This window comes from Mesoplodon mirus, assembly GCF_964341445.2.
Source record: "Mesoplodon mirus genome assembly, chromosome: 3".
NCBI classification, from domain to species: domain Eukaryota; kingdom Metazoa; phylum Chordata; class Mammalia; order Artiodactyla; family Ziphiidae; genus Mesoplodon; species Mesoplodon mirus.
The window spans coordinates 168,127,600-168,149,094 of NC_138978.1; the positions used below are offsets into that span (position 1 = coordinate 168,127,600).

General features: G+C 43.0%; 1 protein-coding gene across 2 annotated transcripts; it reads left to right on the top strand.

Moving 5' to 3' along the window:
• The first annotated feature begins 10,797 nt into the window (after positions 1-10,797).
• Positions 10,798-21,450, top strand: SERPINC1 (serpin family C member 1). 2 transcript variants are annotated; one of them, XM_082613252.1, is made up of 7 exons: positions 10,798-10,928; positions 12,983-13,352; positions 13,663-13,878; positions 14,566-14,703; positions 16,425-16,815; positions 18,116-18,180; positions 20,885-21,450. In XM_082613252.1, exons 1-7 carry the CDS (start codon positions 10,888-10,890, stop codon positions 21,059-21,061), a joined length of 1,398 nt encoding a protein of 465 aa, XP_082469378.1. In that variant the 5' UTR covers positions 10,798-10,887; the 3' UTR covers positions 21,062-21,450. The 2 variants fall into 2 exon arrangements, with proteins under 2 accessions (XP_082469378.1, XP_082469377.1); XM_082613251.1 differs by lacking the exon at positions 10,798-10,928 and adding an exon at positions 11,455-11,771.
• The last annotated feature ends 45 nt before the right edge of the window (positions 21,451-21,495 follow it).

Below are 21,495 nucleotides of genomic sequence, written 5' to 3' on the forward strand. Positions count from 1 at the left end.
GCTGTTCCTTTCTTTATTATCTTGGAAACTGACTCAGCCTCATGTTGCTCCAAATTAGTGTTTAAGGCTCCCACAAGTTGCAGATAAAAGGACTATCTTAACAAGTAGAAGGAGGTGATTCGCCTTTTGGTTTGTAAATATATGAAAGTGTCTACAAGGTCTTTATCTGCTTTCTGTCAGCATTTATATTAAATGATAAATTGATGAGGAGAAACGCGTAGTCTTTTTTTGTAAATGAGCCTGTGCCCTCTTATTCTAACCTTGGAATTGTTTTCTTACACCTTTTTTATGGAGTTATGTTTGTTCGTTTTTTAGGTGAAAAATAGAGAAGTAGGTAATGTATACAAACACACATACTTGTAGTGTCAATTTTATATATATCACAGGAATTAGTCCAACACCACAGTTCAGAATACTTCATTTGTTATACAGTGATTGCACATTAGGAGTAAAAGTAATGGTTCTGAAATCCTAGGGTCAGTGTTCAGTGAGACTCCATGGTTAACATCCAAAGTTCTGGGTTTTATGCCTTCTCTTAAAATCAGAACCTTTTTATGCTTAAGCAATATGGCCTTGCTCTGAATACCTTCCTGATGCAAATATTTTTTGTCTTTCCTTTCTTACTCACTTTTCCTAATTGTCCTGAAATCCCCACCAATTAGTCACTCCTGACATTTAGAGGATTTTCTCTTAGAGACCACTGTAAAATATACCCTATTCAAGAACTCAATGTTATGAAGAAGAAAAAAGGGGAGGAGAGGGGAATACTCTAGATTAAAAGGAACTTTGGAGATATAAAAATCACATGCAACGTGTGGACTTTGGATCCTAATTCCAACAAACCAAACATTCAAAGACTCTTTTATATAATATAGTTAGGGGAATTTGACTTAAGTATTGAGTATTAGATAAAACCAAGGAATGACACTTTTGTTCAGTGTGATAATAGCAACATTGTTATATAATAAAATGTCCATATTTTTAAAAGACAATAACTGACAATGGCTAGAGTTTACTTTAAAATAACTGAATATTTTTAAAAGAAAAATAATATACGTTACCAGTGAACAAACATCATCACTCCTTGTACCATCAGTTAGCAATTAGTTGTCCGTTAGTACCATATCTGACCTCAGGAGAAGGGGCCACAGTAAGAAAAAGTTCAGAGGGTATGAAGGATGGTAACTATTGCAACCATTCTTGAATGTCATAAAATCTAGAATGGGAATTCCAAAACCAGACGTGCTGGCTTTACCACTTACCTAGGCCTACCCTGCTTACAAGCAACAGGGTACTTTGTGATCCCTTACACTGAGACTCATTGATTAATATGAGTTTGAGGGCTTCCCTGGTGATGCAGTGGTTAAGAATCCAACTGCCAATGCAGGGGACACAGGTTCGAGCCCTGGTCTGGGAAGATACCACATGCCACAGAGCAACTAAGCCCGTGTGCCACAACTACTGAGCCTGTGCTGTAGAGCCTGCAAGCCACAACTACTGAAGCCCCCGCGCCACAACTACTGAAGCTCGTGTGCCTAGAGCCTGTGCTCCAAAACAAAAGAAGCCACCGCAATGAGAAGCCCGCACACCGCAACGAAGAGTAGCACCTGCTCACCACAACTAGAGAAAGCCCGTGTGCAGCAACAAAGACCCAATGCGGCCAAAAATAAATAAATTTATTTTTTAAAAAACATGAGTTTGATTTTTTTGTGTATATTAGCATCTCAATCCCAGTAATCAGCTAATCTGCAATGATCAATTTGTAAATCCCTCTGCTTTCTAACATGGTGGCTCATTTAGTTAATGGCTGCCACCCTTATTTGGAACACCTAGCACATCAAAAGTAAACTTTCAACTACTCACTGAACACTTAGTACAGTATTTACTAAAGTAATTTGCTGAGTACTCCCTATATGGCACAACACTGTAGGGGATAAAGAGGAAATACTCTTTACCCTTAAGGAGCTCAGACTCCACTTCCGAACTTGACGTGTATACAGTTTAAGGATACATAACATAAATCATCTACAGAGCACTGGACAGAATTACCAAAGGATTATGCAACCACAGCTATCCTCAGAAGAGCGGACTTTCCTGGTGGCACAGTGGTTGGGAATCCACCTGCCGGCGCGGGGGACACAGGTTCGGGCCCTGGTCCAGGGGGGTCCCGCATGCCGCGGAGCAGCTGGGCCCGTGGGTCACGGCTGCTGGGCCTGCGCTCTGGAGCCCGTGGGCCACAGCTGCTGAGGTCTGCACGCCTAGACCTCATGCACCGCAGCGAAGAGTGGCCCCTGCTTGCCGCAACTGGGGAGAGTCCATACACAGCAAAGAAGAACCAACGCAGCCAAAAATAAATGGATAAATTTCTTTAAAAAAAGAAGAGCCAAGGAGCTGTGAGGCTATACACAAGGAAGATTTAACCTTGCTTGGCTAGCCAGCAAAGGCTTTCTTGAGGAAGTGGCATTGAAGGTAAGAAACAGCTTGGGGGGGAGTGCACACGGGCGGGGCAGGAGACTCCTAGTCAGAGAAAAAAAGATGGGTGAACTCTGAAAGAAGAAAGACTTATGGAAACGAAGAAGGTCATTGAACTTAGAGTAGAGAGAGTGAGATAGTGGCTTTGGATGCAGAGCCAGATCACAAAGTTGCGTTTTATTCATAAAAGGAGTCCAAGGAAGGGTTGTAAGCAGGGGAATTAAAGGGATCAGATTTGTGCCTCTTTATTCACGTTCATTGAGAAGCTTCTGTGTCGGTGCTTCTCAAACCTAACATGAATGCAGTCACCTGGGGCTCTTGTTAAAGTGCAGTTACTGTTTCAGCGGGTCTGGAGTGGGGCCAGAGATTATCTAACAGGCTCCCAGGTGATACCTGTGCTGTTTGTCCGAAGACCACACTTTCGAATAGTAGGGTTCTTTCTACGTGATGGGCAATTTTAGAAGCAGAAGGATCCAGTTTCTGCCTATCAGACTTAAACTTTTAGTGAAATGAGTGAGATGTAAGGCGTAATTGGAGACCACTTAAAGGCAAGTGTGTAAGGCTGGGAGAAACAAGGTAATTCAGGAAAGTTTTTGCATTTGAGGTGTTGATCCTGAAAGGTATAAAGAAGGGTTTATACGATGAACAAAGTGGGAAGTGGAGACTCCAAGCCTGGGAGCACATATATAATCATGAAAGAATACGGCCTGGAATAGAACTTCAAGGAGTTGGGGATAACTAGAAAAGTTAAGTTGAGGCCAGGTCTTGAAAAGCTTTATGTACCCTTCTGAGTTGTGATTTTATCCCTTAGCAATTAAAAACCAGTAAAGATTTTAAGCCCGAGAGTAATGTGATGATTGTAATTTGAAGTGGAATAGGGCCTAAAGCAGAGAGCTCATTATGAATCTGTTGCAGTAGACTTACAAGAAATGATGAGGGCTTGCACCAGGACAATGGGAATGAAGAGGAGGGGAGGAATTTCTGAGAACAGCACGAGCATAACTGGCATTTCTAAACACCCAAATGGGCGCCATCAAACAGATGCCACAAAAATCAGGTGCTTCCCGTAATTCCCTTGACCAAGCGCAAGACCTGATCCCATATTATCAAGTTAAAGGGAAAAAATTACCTTTGCAGTGTTAAAGCCCTTAAAAAATACAGTTTTATGGAAAACCTACAGTAACCTTAGTTTATCATCACCTTTCTATCCTCCCAAGTCCGAAAGTGTTCAGGTTATTATGAACTAAAACATACTCTCTAATTTTCCTCAGTCCCTATGCTTACCATTGTCATCATCTAACTGGGCATTTTGTTATCCTGACAGCAAGCCAGGCAACCTGATGAAATCCTGGCCTTAGGGCATGACGCAGGCTGCCTCTCCAGAGTGGGCTGGCCCGTTTCTCTCTGAGCATCTCGAGGGTTTTGTCTCCAGCAGCATTCCCTGGTTAGCTGAACCTCTGTAGCCATACCAAGATGTGACTCCTGAAACTTGTTTCTGTTCAAAGTTAGAACAGCCTGTGCCCAAGCAGTATCTGTTGGTTTACAGCACTGGCCATTTGGGAAGGGCCTGAAACCAACTATGTCCTGATGGTATAAAAGCTGCCAAGCTACATTCATTTCTAGCCCCTCATTTCCTCCTCAACCCTCAAATGGATTTGGTCAAATTTGCTAGAGCAGCCCTTGGCAGAGGTAGGTAAGAGACACCAGTCACACAATTGACCTGTACTTATCAAAACACACACCCTTGGCCTTAGCTTTACTGTGAGTTTCTTCCCATTGCTTCTTGGTCTGTCCAACCCAACCCCTATCTCTCCAGGGAACTTTCTCCCACTACCTCTACCTCTGCCTCTGCTGTCTTCCCAGTTTCTCTTTTACCACCTACAACTTCCTGAACTAACATAGAAGCAATGAGCTTTGACTCCATGCAACTCTCTCTTGCTCAACCTCCCAAGAATACCCTTGTCTGGTGTTTCTGTTCATACAAGGTGTCAATTCCCCTGGATAAGTAAGCATTTTTACTTTACTTGATAATCTTAACTTTCCATTTGGGAGGAATTTAAAGTTATTTTCCTGTTAATAAGCCAGCAAAACTACTCTGAACCTGGGTTTCTTCAAACACAAATATTTATTGAGTACCTGGTACATTCAAGACCCAGTGGCATGTGCACTGGACATGTTCAATAAATATTTGTTGTTTTGATTTGGTTTCCATTTGGTTTCCCTGAAACCAAAACTGAACTTTCTAACAGTTGTGAGAATTTGGACAAATTCCAATGAGATGCTTTGAGAATCTCACCTGAAAGCTGCCAAATGATAATGCAGGATTTACTTCGATAAAATTTATTTCACCTTAATTAAAATGTCATAACCACCAAGTAAACTAGAAACCTAAGAGAGCTGAAGACAACTCTGTTTTTTGTGCTAGATGTTTTGCTGAATTTCTGTGGAAGAGTTAAGCTTTGAGTTACTCAGTAACCACAGCAGGGGCTCAGCTCTACTGTTTGTTCTCTGCCAAGGTCTTACTCTTGGACCCAAAGAAAAGAACAGAACAGCCCAGGAAATGAGGCAGTGGTGAGGATCAGCCCAATTACCTGCTCACAGGAGTTACTAGTGAGACCAGAGCCAAGGCTAGGGAAAGAGGAATTTTTTATTTTGTTTCTGATCTTGAAGGAAGTATTAAATAGAAAAGAGAGGGTGATTGAATGCTACATTCTTTCCTCTCCATGGCTCCTCAAATCTACCCCTAACACAGCAAAGCACAGAGGCCTCTGAGATCCTTCCAACCTTGTTTTTGCTCAGAATAGAGAGAAGTAGTGCTAATTTTTACCTGATAAAAGTTCTTAAGTCTGCCTCCAGTTCCAGAAATGGTTAGAAGTTTCCATGAAGAATTTGATTTTAAAATATACAATTATTAAAACACTTTACAGAATACCAGTGACAGTGGAGGGGAGGGGAGAGATAGAGACCCAGATCAGTTTGCCCAGTGTACAAGCTGATTTTTCCTTTCCTCATCAAATCAGTCTAAGATGAACCAAGAGGAAAGGGATTTGGGGTCATCAAAATCTAGACAATGAAAGCCAAGGGGAGCTGTGTGCAAGAGAACCAAAGACTGGGCTGGTATTAAAGACTCCAAAAGACCAACTGAAAGTCTCATTTGGAATGTGCGTCAGAGACAAATGCTTTCTAATTAAATATGGGCAACCAAAGGAAAAGGTGGCAGTCCCTGAGTTTGCTTCTGGACCCTGAATTTTGAAGGACACCTGGGCAAACTTGATAGAGACTACCCAGAGGAGACGAACCAGATGGTGACATATCATAAACACTACCCCAAGAAAAACAATTGGACACTGTAAGTTTTAACCTGGGAAGGCATGGACATTTTCTTGATAGCTATCCAGACAAGGCTTTGAATCTCACCTTTGCCAGCTTTGTGATTTGGGGCAAGTTCCTAACCCTTGTAAATAGCAGTTGTTTCGTCTGTAGACTGGGCATATTATTATCTTCCTGGTAGAGCTGACAAGAGAATTATATAAGTTAATGCCTGTAAATCACTTAGCATAGATCCTGGAATGTAGTAAATGGAACCTAGCATTATCATATTCAAAGATTTAAAGATTTTGGAATTCCCTGGCAGTGACAGTGGTTAAGACTCTGCACTTTCACTGCAGGGGGCACAGGTTCGATCCCTAGTCAGGGATCGCATGCTGCGAGGTGCGACCATAAAAAACAAAAACAAGAAAACAAAGATTTAAAGATTTTGACCTAAGCTAATGTGAAGTAATGGTTAAATTCTAGACAATGAAATATTATACTGTCATTAGAAACAATTTTGCCGGTCAGGGCACACCTCAACACCTCTGTTCCATCAGTTCCACCTGAACTGGGCTTCTCTCAGTCTCCTTTCCTCCTTTGTCACCAGCCAGGGGCTCAGGCTGTTTCTAGTCCCTCTTTGGTGCTGCTACCACCTTTGTGTCATGCCCTGGTACTCCTCTCTCCCCAAGCCTCTGTGGGACACAACCCTGATGCCCTGTTGCTCACAAAGTCCAGACCTTCTTGACTAGGTGATATATTGACATGTTCAAAAATAGAAAAATAGGAAGGTTCATATTGACAAATCTCACTTCCACCCCTGTCTGTCTGCACCTGCCCCATCATCCCCACTTTGTGATACAAAAGTTAGCATACTATAAGCACTGCTCTGCAGCTTGCTTTTTTCTACTTAGTGAGCCTAGAGATCCTTCCATATCAGTACAAAGAGAACAGCCTCATTCTTTTTGACAGTGGCATAGTTTTCCATTGTGGGGATGTACCTTGGTTTAACTAGTCTTCTATAGATGGAAGTTGTTTCTAATCTTTTGCCATTGCAAACCAAGTTACAATTGGTAACCTAATTTATACCCATGCAGATATATCTGTAGGATACACTTTCTGAAGTGGGATTTCCAGCTCAAAGGGTAAACTCATTTGTAATGCTGGTATTGCCAGATTTCCTTCAAAGGGTTATAGCATTCTGCTCTCCCACCAGCAATGAGTGAAAGGGCATTTTCCTCACACCCTAGCAAGAGAGTGTGTTGTCTAACTTAGTTGATGTCTTTGAATTCTCATGGTTTCAGTGATAATCCTTTTTAGGGAATCAGGTGGGAACTAGGAAAAGAACAGTGCTTAAAAAGTCTGCAAAGAACCACCGAGGAATGCTAAAATTAGCAGGTGAAAGTCTAATGAAAAATGATGTATCTTATATTCTCAAAGTATCTTCTTACAGGATATTTGTTTAATAAAAAGGGATATATTGTAATTTTACAGCAGAGAAAGAAACTCAGCAGTCCTGATCTTAACAAAGTGATCAAAATTAACATCCCCAGTAATGGGGCAAATTGATATCATGTGCCTCCTGATACGATGCACTAAGAAGGGTACAATATTATTTCTTTAGTATTCCTACAAAAAAAGTATAACTTGAATCTAATCCTGAGGAAACCTCAGATATACTCAAATTGAGAGACATTCTTCAAAAATAACTGGACCGGGGACTTCCCTGGTGGTGCAGTGGTTAAGAATCCACCTGCCAATACGGGGGACACAGGTTCGAGCCCTGGTCCAGGAAGATCCCACATGCTGTGGAGCAACTAAGCCCGCACACCACAACTACTGAGCCTGTGCTCTAGAGCCCAGAACCACAACTACCGAGTCCACGTGCCACAACTACTGAAGCCCACGTGCCTAGAGCCAGTGCTCTGTAACAAAGAGAAGCCACTGCAATGAGAAGCCCGCACACCACATTGAAGAGTAGCCAACGCTCACCGCAACTATAGAAAGCCTGCACGCAGCAACGAAGACCCAGCGGAGCCATAAATAAATAAATAAATAAATTTATTTTAAGAATAAAAATAAAAATAACTGGCCCGTACTCTTAAAAAATTCCACAGTTATGAAAGACAAAAGAGAGCAACTATTCCAAACTAGAGGAGACCAAAGAGACATGACAATTAAATGCAATGTGACCCTGGACCAGGAAATGGGGGGTGGGGGGGAGTGGAGTTTTGGGGGCTATGAAATGTTTCCCAATGTGTGATCCAGGGATCCAAGGAGGTCTGCAAAACCTTTCAGTGTATTCATGAAGTCAAAACTATTTTATATAAACTATTTAAATAATTATATTTAGATGTAATTTAGCAAGACTATAAAGAGATCCTGAGACCAAAAATTTTGAGGACAACTGCTATAAAGAACATTAGTGGAACACTTGGCAAATTTAGAATAAGATTTATGGATTTGAAAAGGGTACTATATTACTGTCAATTTCCTATCTTTGATCTTATACTGTGGTCATATAAGGGAATATCCTTGTTTTTAGGAACCTCAGTCTTCATAAGGGTAAAAGGGCATTATATCTGCAAATTATTCTCAAACAGTACAGAAAAATAATAGGGAGAGGGAGTCAGAGAGAGAGAAACAGAGAGAGGGAGAGGGAGAGAGAAAGAAGAATACCAAAAGCAAAGCAAAAAGCAAATGTGGTAAAATGTTAACAATGTGAACATTTGGGGAATCTGGGTGAAGGGTATATAAGAATATTTTGTACTATTTTTGCAACTTTTCTATTACTTTAAAGTTATTTTAAAATAAAAAGACTTTGTGTCTTGCAAATTAAGAAATTTTTACATTATCACCTCCTGATCTTTCCCTCTCCTGACTCCAGTTCCATGGACACCCACCTGTCTGCCCTTCCCCTTCCCCTATACACACTTTAGTCAGATGGCCCGTAGCATTGATTGGGATGTTTATCTTCATGTCTGGGGTCTGCTGTGAAGCACGGTGCTCCTTGAGGACAAAGTCATCTTTATAACCCCGGGCCCAGCACCAACCATGCCTGGTATGTATTGGCATTTATTAAACATTTGTTAATTAAATGATCATTTGACTCAATGAATGGATGAAGAAATTAAACACAACCCCTGATGTATAGTTCTTCACTACCTGGCCAGGTGGTATCTGCACCCTTATCTCTTTTCCCACAGATGTTCACCAGCCCCCCTTCACCCCTTGGGCAGGGTCCCCTCATCTGCCTTCCTCCAAGGACCTTCTTTACAAGGCACAAGTCTCACAACTCCTACAAGCTGGAACAATAGGTCTGAACAGCATATTCCCACCTCAGGATCTTTGTATCTCCTGTTTCTTCTGTGTGAAAAGCTCTTCCCAAAGATATTTGGCTCCCTCCCTCATTTTACTCTGGTCCTTTAGTGTCAGTTTATTAGGGAGGCCTTTCCCACCTCCTTTCTACAACAGTAGGCTCCTTACCTCCTCCCATCACTTTCTATCCCCTTGCCCTGTTGTATTTTCCTCTGTAACCCTTATTAACACCTGACTGACATGTTATAGATTTATTTTTTTTATAGATTTATTATTTATTTTTATAGATGCATTATGTGATCACTGCATGTCTTCCTGTCTGGAACTCCCAGCCCCTAGAACAGTGCCTGCTGACTCAGGTAGTGCTCCTGTGTTTGCTGAACACAAGTGGTTGAATAGGAGACTTTCTACTTGTCTTTAATCTGGAGTGACAAGGAGCCTCTGACCATTCTGGGGCTTTTTAGGCCAGTTCCTTGTAACTTCATACTGTACACAGGGGCCCTCGAGATGTCCAGGGTCTAAATCAGTCAAGAACTTAGATGCAGCTTCAGTCTAGGTAGAAGTTTCCTGTCTAATGAATAAAGAACTCTTTAGAATGCCTATGACTGTACCAACTTCAAGAAGTCTTCAGTCACACAGAAGGTGGCATACTTGTATCCTGTGAATACAGTTGCAGCAATCCTTATGATACTGTTTTAGGCTATTTAGGAAGAGGGAAATAAACATAAACCTGCCCTTTATCTCCATTAGTTTGACTTCATCTCCCCAATAACTAAAATAAGTAAAAATAACAATATGCATATATAAAAATAATTCGTTCTGTTTGCTTCTTAGAAGTATGTCAGTAGTTGCATGTATGTTTTTCACCTGCCCCACCCTGTCTCCTGATCCCCCAAGAGAATTTTTTGAAGTATTTCCCACCCAGCTCATCCACCCTAGAAATGTCCTTGGCAGCACCCTGAGGCCCCTGCTCTTGTGCCCCCTCCCACCACTTCAACGCTGAATGGGGAATGAGTCCACTGTACACACAGGAGTAACCATTGTGTGTCCTTGACTGGGTCACTGACACATCAGCTCTTAGAGGCCTGAAAGTGGCACCTGTTTCAGAATATTTCTCTTCTCTCCCCTATGATTAGATAACATGGGCTCTTTTTCTCTCTCTTTCCCTAAAAACCTGTGAGAAAGAGGATATTGCACTGAGAGGTAGAAGACTACCCCTCATTCTGGACATTCAACTTGGTTAGTTATATACTATTTTATTTATGTAGAAAATAGACTATCTTCTACCTCCTGGTTTGGTTAACCAGGAAAAAAGAAAAAAAATTCCTGCAAAGTTCTCATCAGCTAGGTATTTTCTGACTAAATGAATTTGTGAACATGTTCTCCTTTTCCTTTTCTATAAAGATGAAGAAGAAAGTGAGGGAGTATGGGTAGGAAAGGTGGTATTTTCTGACTAAGTTTAAATTTGTGAATATGTTCTCCTTTTCCTTTTCTATAACGATGAAGAAGAAAGTGAGGGAGTATGGGTAGGAAAGGTGGACCTTCTTTCTCTGGACCTGACTGAACTTTAAAACTTCTCTACTAATTAACCAGTACTGGGCTCTACACTTTGCTTAACCCTGGAAGCAGGTCATCAGCCTTTGACCTCAGGCCTCCCCTCCTCACCAGCTCCATCCCCCATCCTAGCCTCTGGAACCTCATCCAGATTTAGAGAAAAGAACCAGTTCAGAGGGATTGCCTCAGACCACACTATCTCCACTCGCCCAGACCTGTGGAAGATTAGCAACCATGCTTTCCAATGGGATAGGAACTGTAGCTGCTGGAAAAAGGTAAGAGGGGTGAGCTTTCCCTTTGCATGCCCTCCTGGGTTTTCTGACCTCTGAGGGACTCACCAGGATGACCTCGACACCTTCGAGAAGACCAGGCCCTCTCCCTGATAGTTTTAATCAGACTTGTTTGGAAGACGTCATTCCAAGTGCCCTCCCTCCCACTCCCTTCTAGGGGTAAGGCCTTTCCCTAAGCCACACCTTGGATTCTTAATCCAAGAAACAAAGGGGATATCTTCCCTTGTACAGAGATGCTGCATCTGTGTCAGCCCTCAAAGCAGCCCAGGAGATACTCCAAGGGGAATTGCTGGGCCTGCCATACATCTGAAAAGAGGACAAATTTAATCTGTGAGGACCTCCTAACTCCCTTTTTGCTCCTCCTTCCACTCAATTCCCCCCTGCCCCACCCCTGTCACATCCCCCATCCCCCCACCCAAGGTCTCAGTGACCTTTGACAAAGGACTGCAGCCCTCAACATCACACACATTCCCTTCTTGATCTGGTTTTTTACAGGAAGCTAGAAGTGAGTCTGTGGCTTGACCACCTTGGTTTTTCTTCGTGCTTAACAGAGCTCCTAGGGCCCCCTCAGCCTCCACTTGTATTTCCAAATGTAGCTGAGGGACAAAATGGGAAACAGAGGCAAGCAAGCTGAGGAGAAGAATGGCAAGATTCTCTCTGCTTCCTCACCCTGCCTTCCATGGCTCCCTCAGTGCCTCTGCTCTCCCATTCTGTGCCTCTGTTCTTAAAAGGACTGCAGGGTTCACTTCAGATCATGCAAGAAGCCAAGTACCCCTCAGCTGCCCCCAGCTTCCAGCCAGCCCCACGCTTGCCCAGCAGACCACTTTGGTGAGTCCTTTCTTCGCTGCGTGCATAACCTGCTTTTCTGCTGGGGGAAGACTGAGAAGACTCAGTACCCTCATACAGACTCCCCTCTCTAGACCTAAGGGCCCCAAGTCAGCCACAGGAAGTTCCTGGCCCCTCATGTCTTATCTACAAAAACATTACAAGAGAGTTTATCTCTTGATTTACTTAATTGGGTGTCCCAATTCTCCTAATTTGTCAATTTCATGATCTCATTTTTTTAAAAAGTGAAATTAGTTTTATTTACTTTAGCGAATACACGTTGGAAGTTACTAAAACTTCTAGGAATCAGAAAATGCTGAGGGCCTGAACTAAGGCAGTGAGAGAACAAGGAAACAGAATGCATAGAATCTAGGGTGTGACTAATGAGAAGGGTAAGAGGGAGAAATCCAGGATGGCTCTCAGGTACCTGTGGGTCCCATTTGCTGAGTTGAAGGACACAGAAGGAGAAACATGTGTGTGGGTGAGAGTTATGAGTTCAGTTTGCTCCCATTTCACTAAGGAATCTGCAGGACATCCAGGTGGAATTGTCCAGCAAACAACTGGTCTGGAACTCAGTGGAAGGATTAGGCTGGAGCTAGAGACTTCTGGTGTTTTCAGCACATTGATTGTGGCTAAAGTAAATAAAACTAATTTCACTTAAAAAAAAAAAAAGAGATCATGAAATTGACAAATTAGGAGAATTCATTCCTTCTTAACCCTCTCATGTTGCTGAAATCCCTCAGCTGAATCAATCAAAATCCTCCCAATCCTTTAACATCCAGGTTAAAAATCCATCTATTTCTGAGGCCTTCCCTAATCAGCTTCTGTTAATGTCTCCTCCAACTGACCTAAGTTTTCATTGGGCACTAAAGTTCTCTGCCATTTTTCTTGTGTGCATGTCCCATCTCACCAATTGGAAACTTTATATCTTCCAGCATGAGGCCTTGGGCACACAATACTTCTAATAACCTCAGTTGCTTCAATAGTTGATTCTAATTTCAACATGACTATGGCCAGGCAATTGAAACTATCCACTTGTAAGGAGTCCAGGACTGGACTTGTCCTGGACCCTTGTACTTTTCCAAGATTTTGGCCCTCCTCCTGGCCACAGCAGGTGGGATGGTAATCTATGCTTTACTGGGGCAAATCTGTGGTGGGCAGTGGGACAGGTGATTTCTCAGCCTAGCTTAACTTGGCTTTCTGTCCCCCTATAGGAGTGTATGTCTTCTCTCCTTGCTGCTTATTGGCCTCTGGAGCTGTGTGACCTGTCAGCGGAGCCCTGGGGAGGACATCTGCACAGCCAAGCCTCGGGACATTCCCATGAATCCCATGTGCATTTATCGTGCCCCAGAGAAGAAAGCAACCGAGGTCGAGGGCTCAGAGCAGAAGATCCCCGGGGCCACCAACCGGCGGGTCTGGGAACTGTCCAAGGCCAATTTCCACTTTGCCACCACCTTCTATCAGCATCTGGCAGACTCCAAGAATGACAAGGACAACATTTTCCTGTCACCCCTGAGTATCTCCACAGCTTTTGCTATGACCAAGCTGGGTGCCTGTGACAACACCCTCAAGCAGTTGATGGAGGTACAACCCAAAGCCCTTCTGCCTAACCTCCTTGCTGGAACACCCAGGAGAACATCTATGTGTTGGTCTAGAGCCCTTTAGAGACTTTAGGTGGTATCCCATTCTCTTTGTGTTTCTTTATCTCTTTCTCCTTCCTACTCTTTATTCTTCTTTTATCCATTTATTCATCTAGAAAACATGAGCTGAGCATTTATGCTGTGCCAGGCACTGTGTTTGAAGGGACTCACAACTATTGGTCAGGGGCTGACTGGCACTGTACTCACCACCCATGTTAGCCAGACCCACTGCTATTTTCTTTTGGCTTCTACAGGTTTTTAAGTTTGATACCATCTCTGAGAAGACATCTGATCAGATCCACTTTTTCTTTGCCAAACTGAACTGCCGACTCTATCGAAAAGCCAATAAATCCTCTGAGTTGGTATCAGCCAACCGTCTTTTTGGAGACAAATCCCTTACCTTCAATGAGACCTACCAGGACATCAGTGAGATGGTATATGGAGCCAAGCTCCAGCCCCTGGACTTCAAGGTGAGTTGCAGATGTCACCCCTGACCTCAGAGTTCTTCTCCACTCAGAAATTAAAGAGATAGAGAAGCAGGATCCAAATTAACACTGCTATGGTAGTTGAAAGCAGGTGGAGGTGTTATAATACTATAAGTCAGAGCCCCTGGGATATGTATTCTTGCTTGAAACCTGAGAAATCAATGTAATCTCTGGATTGTAGAGGCTGCTCTGAAAAAGTTATATAAAAGTCCTGCAACAAAGAAATCTACTGACTTTATTCAATCAGTATTTCTCAAACTTTTTGGACCACATGTGCATCTCTCCTGCCCACCCCCCCACTCCTGCATCACTCATTAGCTTCCCATAGAACATATCTCATGAATACTAATAAGAGTTCAAATTTCCAGAGTCAGAGAAGATAATATTTTGTTTTCTTTTCTCAGACTATCTTTCTCCTCTTCTGTTTCTTTATTTCTTCCTCTTTTTCTTTCCTTTCTTTCTCTTTCTTCTGTTACCATTTATTAACGATATGGAAGATTCACGACATTATACTAGATATGTGAGGTTTCCCCAATCTGGGTTAGAGAGATGGCTTAAACCAAATGGTGGGAAAGAGCAGAGGGATGATGGACAAAATAAAGTGCTTCACAGGGAAATGGAGAAGCCAATTGAATAGCACAGTTGCGTAGGTTTGTTTCCTGTTCTCCTCAGGGAAATGCAGAGCAGTCCAGAGTGACCATCAACCAATGGATATCCAATAAGACTGATGGGCGTATCACTGACGTCATTCCCCCAGAAGCCATCAATGAGTTCACTGTCCTGGTGCTGGTCAACACCATTTACTTCAAGGTACTCAAAATGTCCCTGGAGAGACCTCAGGAATGACTTGTTTTCCCTCCAGCTTACCCTCTTTCATACCATTGGGCATGTGTCAGTAGATCTTTCTGAGAAATGGTACATGCATGGTCTGGGTAAAATACAAATTTGCTGAGTCTAGAGTCATGTCTAGGGCTGTGGCTACTGGGCTGAGGTCCAAAGGGGGCCTGTTAGTGTCTCTGGGCCCAAGACAAAGTGTACACACTCACAGACCCAGCATGCTCAGCAGCAAGGTGTGCGTGGTAATAAATTCTCATATATATGTGACGATTTCTCCTGTCCTTAATTAACTCCATTTTGAAATCTGGAACAAAATGACAAGTCTATAGACAATCCTCAGTGATGAGATTTTCTCCATCATCTAGAGCAGCTTCTGCAGTGACTCAAAATTCCTGTTGCCTGAAGCTTTTGAACCTCCTGATGCCAGACTAACCTCAAACTTTGCAGAGGCCTTGTTACATGATCATGCAGACGGCTTTGTCTTTCTCAGAGAGTCAGGAGTTCTAAGGACTGTTCCAACTTTATTACATTTAGGAAGGATGACGGAGAAGGTCCTGGGAATAAACAGACCATTGATACTCAGGAGGGCCTCCAGCTTAATGCAGGTTGAATTGTGCCCTTCCCGGGTCATGCTCCAGATACACTCTTCTCCCCGACTGGGCCCAGGGGGTTAGCCAGTCACTGCTGTTGTCAATTACTCTGTTGCTTGGGGGGTCCCTCACCCTAAGAATGGAGTAGGTTGCATTTCTACAATGTGTACTGCCCTTTACAATTTATGGAACACTTTGCCTTTTATTAGTCCTCCTGATCTTCATAACATCACAAATGTGAACTTGGGCTGCTCAGACAGATTACTTAATTTAAATTCTGACTCTTCCATTTCTGACTGTAAACTTGAGCAAGTTACTTGGGACTTTTCTATGCCCCAACTTCTACATCTATAAAATGGTAATAATGATACATCTACCTTACACGGTTACTGAAGGGATTAAGTTAATGCACATAAAATGCTTGGAGCAGTGCCTGGCACACAGTAAGCATCCTACAAATATTAGTGACAACCAGCTCCTAATCTTTCAGATGAAGAACCACCACTCAAAGAGTTAAATGACTTGTCCCAAAATCAAAGAGCCAGAAGATGACAAGGAATGATAATTACAACTCAGAAATGTCAAAGGAGTGTCTTGTATCCCCTCCTTCTTTGAACAGAAAGTTGGCCAGGCCTCACTCTCTGCCCGGCAGGACTCCCAGATGACCCCCCTGGGGTTATTACCTCTGTCCAGCTTTATTCATCAGGAACAGAGCCCAGCATTTTGGAGGATGGCCTTTCAGAAAGAGGCTGGTGGGAGGCAGAAAGCAAAAGGCAATTAGATTTAAACTCCAGAAGAGACTTGCAAAGAGGCCAGTAGGTTGTTCTTGTTTTTATTTTTCTTGTTATAAAAGCAAATAGTCACTGCTGAAAATCTAGGAAATACAGAAAAGTTCACAGAAAAAAAAATGACTCATGATTCTATCACTCTGACATAGTCAGTGTTAAGACCTTTGCATGCATATCCCTCTAGCCTTTGTTCTTAACAATTACACTTACATATTAATGTAATAAAATATTGTGACTACTTCCCATGTCAATATTCTCCTACGGATGTTTTTGGTCTTCTTGCTTTGTGATTCTCCCACCTGGCATCTTCTTCCAGGGCCTGTGGAAGTCAAAGTTCAGCCCTGAGAACACAAGGAAAGAACTTTTCTACAAGGCCAATGGGGAGTCGTGTTCAGTATTCATGATGTACCAGGAAGGCAAGTTCCGCTATCGGCGCGTGGCAGAGGGCACCCAGGTGCTTGAGTTGCCCTTCAAGGGTGATGACATCACCATGGTGCTCATCCTGCCCAAGCTTGAGAAGAGCCTGACCAAGGTGGAACAGGAACTCACCCCAGAGGTGCTGCAGGAGTGGCTAGATGAGCTGGCAGAGACACTGCTGGTGGTCCACATGCCCCACTTCCGCATCGAGGACAGCTTCAGCGTGAAGGAGCGGCTGCAAGACATGGGCCTTGAGGACCTCTTCAGCCCTGAGAAGTCCAAGCTCCCAGGTGAGTGCAGGAAGGACTTTCCTCCTCTCTCTGTCCCCAAAGAAGTCTGACCAAAGGTGGAAGAGATGGGGAAAGAGTAGAAAAGGGCGAATCAGGACACCTGGATTCTAATCCCAGTTCTACTGCTAACTCAGGGAAATCCCTTCCCTCTCAAGGTGTCAGTTTTCTCTTCTGTAAAATGGGACGTTGGCTCTTGGATCTCTTGTATCCAGGCCCATATGGCACTGGAACCTTTTGAGTCTGTAACTGATAGAAGAGATGGGACCAGGTAGAAAAGAACTTGAAAAGCATCAGAAAATTCAGAGCAAGGAGACAGATATGATTAAGAGCCAGGGACATCCGGGTCCCACAAAATAGGCATAGCTGACATGTAATAGCCCTTCTTCACCTGATATTCCAAAGGACTCATGTGATTTCTAAGGTCACATGGACAGATACAGTCACCCCCTTCCCAGTTTTGATACTTTGATAACGGTGTTAAGTTGGTTTGGTTCTTCCAACCCACCATCCTTTAAAAATATGCATTACAATCTCTCTCTCTCTCTCTTTTTTTTTTTTTTTTTGGCTGCACTGTGTGGCTTGTGGGACCTTAGTTTCCAACCAGGGATTGAACCCTTGGCAGTGAGAGCACGGAGTCCTAACCACCGGACCGCCAGGGAATTCCCTAAAATATCTTTTTTTTTTTTTTTTTTTTTTTTTTTTTTGCAGTACGCGGGCCTCCCGTTGCGTAGCACAGGCTCCAAACGCGCAGGCTCAGCGGCCATGGCTCAGGGGCCCAGCCGCTCCGCAGCACGTGGGATCTTCCTGGACCGGAACACGAACCCATGTCCCCTGCATCGGCAGGCGGACTCTCAACCACTGCGCCACCAGGGCAGCCTAAAATATCTCTTTTTTAAAAAGGAGTTTACAACATTAGTTAATTGGATTTACCTTTAATGGTCTATCTTTAAACTAAGTCTGAAAACCACTCCCAAAGTGTTGCCACACTGGAAGGGAAGACATTCCTACCAGATGGAGTGAGTTTTTCTTTAAGAACAGAGTCCTCACCTCCCCCCACCCCAACCCCCCATGAGCTGAAGCAGGAGATTAAATTCACAGGAGCCAGGCTGAATAAACCCAAAGTACTTTATTATTTTTAACATGTATTTATTTTTCAGGGTATCATTAAGTGAGGGTCCAGAATTTCTTTCTATTTTTCAAAAAAGCCCCAAAGGACCTCTTAATTTAAACTGAATTCCTTTCTGTGGGTTGAAGCCAACCTTCTCCCATTTCACAAAGCTTTCTCTGGTCTTCCTTCTAGGTATTGTTGCAGAAGGCCGGAACGACCTCTATGTCTCAGATGCATTCCACAAGGCATTTCTTGAGGTGAGTACACCTCTCTTCGCTCTCTATTCTTCTGCTGCTTTTTTATTCAATACATCAATATCTCATGTGATTAGTAACTTTGGAGTTGTTCCTCCACTGGCTCTTACAGTGTAGACAGCAGATATGTGAACACTAGGAGACGGCTGTGGAAAAAGGCATGATTCCAGTGTCCCTCAAACCCCAAATCTGTAGCGCCCTCCTCCACGAGGACTGCTACAATATAGCTCTGACTTGAAGCCCTCATGGTCTAATTGTTCCACCCTCCATCCTTTACCTCTCCTGGGAACATAGACATTAAGGGGAAGGTGACACAGGAAAAACAGCCAGCAAAGGCATTCAGATGAGGAGAACCAGGAGAGGATGAGCTAATGGAAACCCAGGAAGGAGTGTTAAGACAATGGAAAGCATCTAGTAAGAAGATTTTTTGAAAAGTGACCAAGGTGACTTTTCCCTGAGGAATTTGGACAGCGCAGTAGGGGCACATGCCTAGTTGTAATGGCTGAAGAGCAAGTGGAAAGTAAGGAAGGGGAGCTGGTGAGTGTAGATCATGTCCTAAAGTGTGTTCCAGAAAACTAGAGCTCTAGACTATACTGCAGGTAACAGAAAGTTAGATGGTCAAATAAATGTACATCCTCTTCTTGAGAAATTAACAAGAATTAATGCACATTGGAGTGCCGACGTCTGAGCAGTTCCACAGTGAAGAAAATGGTTCAGTATTGCTTAACCTAGTGTTGCCCCAACTACGATGCCCATGGAAACCTTTACTAGAGTTAGAGCTGTATAAAGCCTTTAGAACTTCTGGTTCTCAAACAAATACTGAGCTATATAGATCAATGGCATTAGCTTTCTGGGGAGCTTGACTCAGGATGGGGTCTGAGAATCTGTATATTTACAAAGCTCCTCAAGGAATTCTGATGCACAACCCGGTTTGGGAACCATTTACACAGATTATTCTTTGGGGGAACCAGGCTATGAGGGAAATGTGATGGGGCAATGTTAGAGAAGGTCACAGGATTGAGGAAATTGCAAAGAAAGAAGACTGTGGTCAGAGAGAAAGGTTTCAGGGCATCATGCTAGTAAATATAGTTGCAGAGTCCAAGCTCAGTGGGAAATATGTAGTTAGGAGGAAAGTGGAGGGATCAAGGGACAGGAGGAGGTCAGAGTAATTGTAATGGGAGTGAGGAAGTGTGATAGCTTAAAAAAACTGAAGGTTATATAGTCTGAGAGAAGGATAATGTAATTATAATCTCAAAAGTCTAGATGTTCTGAGAGATGGCAAGTTCAAGGTGTAGCCAGGGACTGGTTTCCTTAAGTGAAGGTAATGCTCATTGGGTTTGATGAGATGAAAGACATGGGAGGTTAGAGTATTGAATGGGTCTCCTACCACGATATTTTAATTGTCTAGGTCCCATGGTATCAGGAGTTAGGATAGACAGAAAGGCTACGGGCTAGGCAACAAAATCCTCAATGTGGGAGTATAATCCATAGGACAATAGATGTTAGTGACCTGTAGGACAACAGCAAGAGTAGAGGGATATATCTTAAAGATACTGAGGTCAGAACAGGGGATTTTACGTGAGTACTGGATTCATGGTTTTGGAAGTAAAAACAACACCGATACCATATGGATTATGGAAGAAAGAGCACTTAGAAAGGCTGCAAGGGAAGATGAGTCCTCAGGGTTTTAACTATGATTGAGAATCTTCTTCCAAGGACCCCAAATCGAAGTGGTCAGCTCAGACCTCCTTGAGGGCCTTGAGTAACTATTAAGAAGCAGCAGAAGTTTACATTCATTTTGTCTACTTGAGCCAACTAAACAATGATGCAAGGCTCCTCCATGGCTCTTGGGAACCCAATACACACACCCCAACTGATTGTAGATCTCCTGAGAAGCCATTAAAAACCAGAATCTGATTTGAATAAAAGGATCCTGGTCTTACAAAAGCTCCAGTCTGCTCATAAATTTAGTACTAGAATGATCATGAAATAGACAGTATGGCCAGAAGGAAGGTGGTAAGGAAGGAGGGAGGGAGAGAACAGCATCAACCAGCTCCTCAAGACTCAGGGATCTGAAGTGCTTTCATTAGAGGCAGGGACAGAGTTTTAGTGACATTCTGGGTCCCCAAACAAAGTTTTCTAAAGATATCTCCCTCCAGACCTGTGCAGTTCTACTTATCAGCAAGTTCAAATACCATCACTTCAGTCTACTGCTCCAAGAAGTACTCATCTCATCCAGCCAGAGGACCCTCCTCTTTTCATAGGCCCTAGTTCCTGAGTGGCTGCTTACAGTAGTTGTATCTGGGATCTTGATGCTCCAGGAGTGAAACTATCTCAACTATAGTGCTCTAATCTGGAGTCAAAATGTCTTTTAGTATCTAGTACAATACCATATACAATGGTGCCAGCCAGAAATGTGACAACCTCGTATACATCCAGATTTCTGGTTTACAGATTATCTGAATGGACCCTGGCACTTATTATTCAGCACAAGGCTTGGATGAATACAAGTGCTTACATCAATATTCAGTGGATGAAAGAAAGACTAAAAGTAGGGTTCCAGAGGGAACCCAACCTGACCCAAGTGTACTTTCACCTGGAAAACAAATGGCATTTTGAGGAATTGCTGTGTCGATGGATGATTTACCTGCCTGTAATGAGCTGCAGAGTAGCTAATGTAGCAGTTTGTTTCCTATTTGACCTGCAGGTAAACGAGGAAGGCAGTGAAGCAGCAGCAAGTACCGTCATTGGCATTGCTGGCCGTTCGCTGAACCCCAGCAGAGTGACCTTCAAGGCCAACAGGCCCTTCCTGGTTCTTATCAGGGAAGTTGCTCTGAACACTATTATCTTCATGGGCAGAGTAGCCAACCCTTGTGTTAACTAAAATGTTATCCTTTATAGTTCTTCCTATTTTGGTTTGTGAATAGAAGTAAAAATAAATACAACTACTCCCATATCTCACAATTACGAATGGACTTTGCCACCTGAAACGAAGACAAGGAAAGGAGAAATGGATAGAGATGCTGTTGGGCATTTGGTAAAATGAGGCTTTCAATTGTTCTCTACCAGTGAACACATCTGGGTAAAGAAAGTGAAGAAGGGAGATATGTCACTGCTTCATCTTGAAAGATGGTTAGGCATCACAGGGGGAGCTTGAAATCTAGGTAATCCCCTCATACTAAAAAAAAATCCAAAAATTTAAAACGAATTAATCTCTATACAGAAAAGGCAGAGATTCAAATCTGAATATTAAATCATTTAATTCTCAAACCACTCACATGCATAATGTTCTTTTACACAGTGTTAAAATAAAGAGGA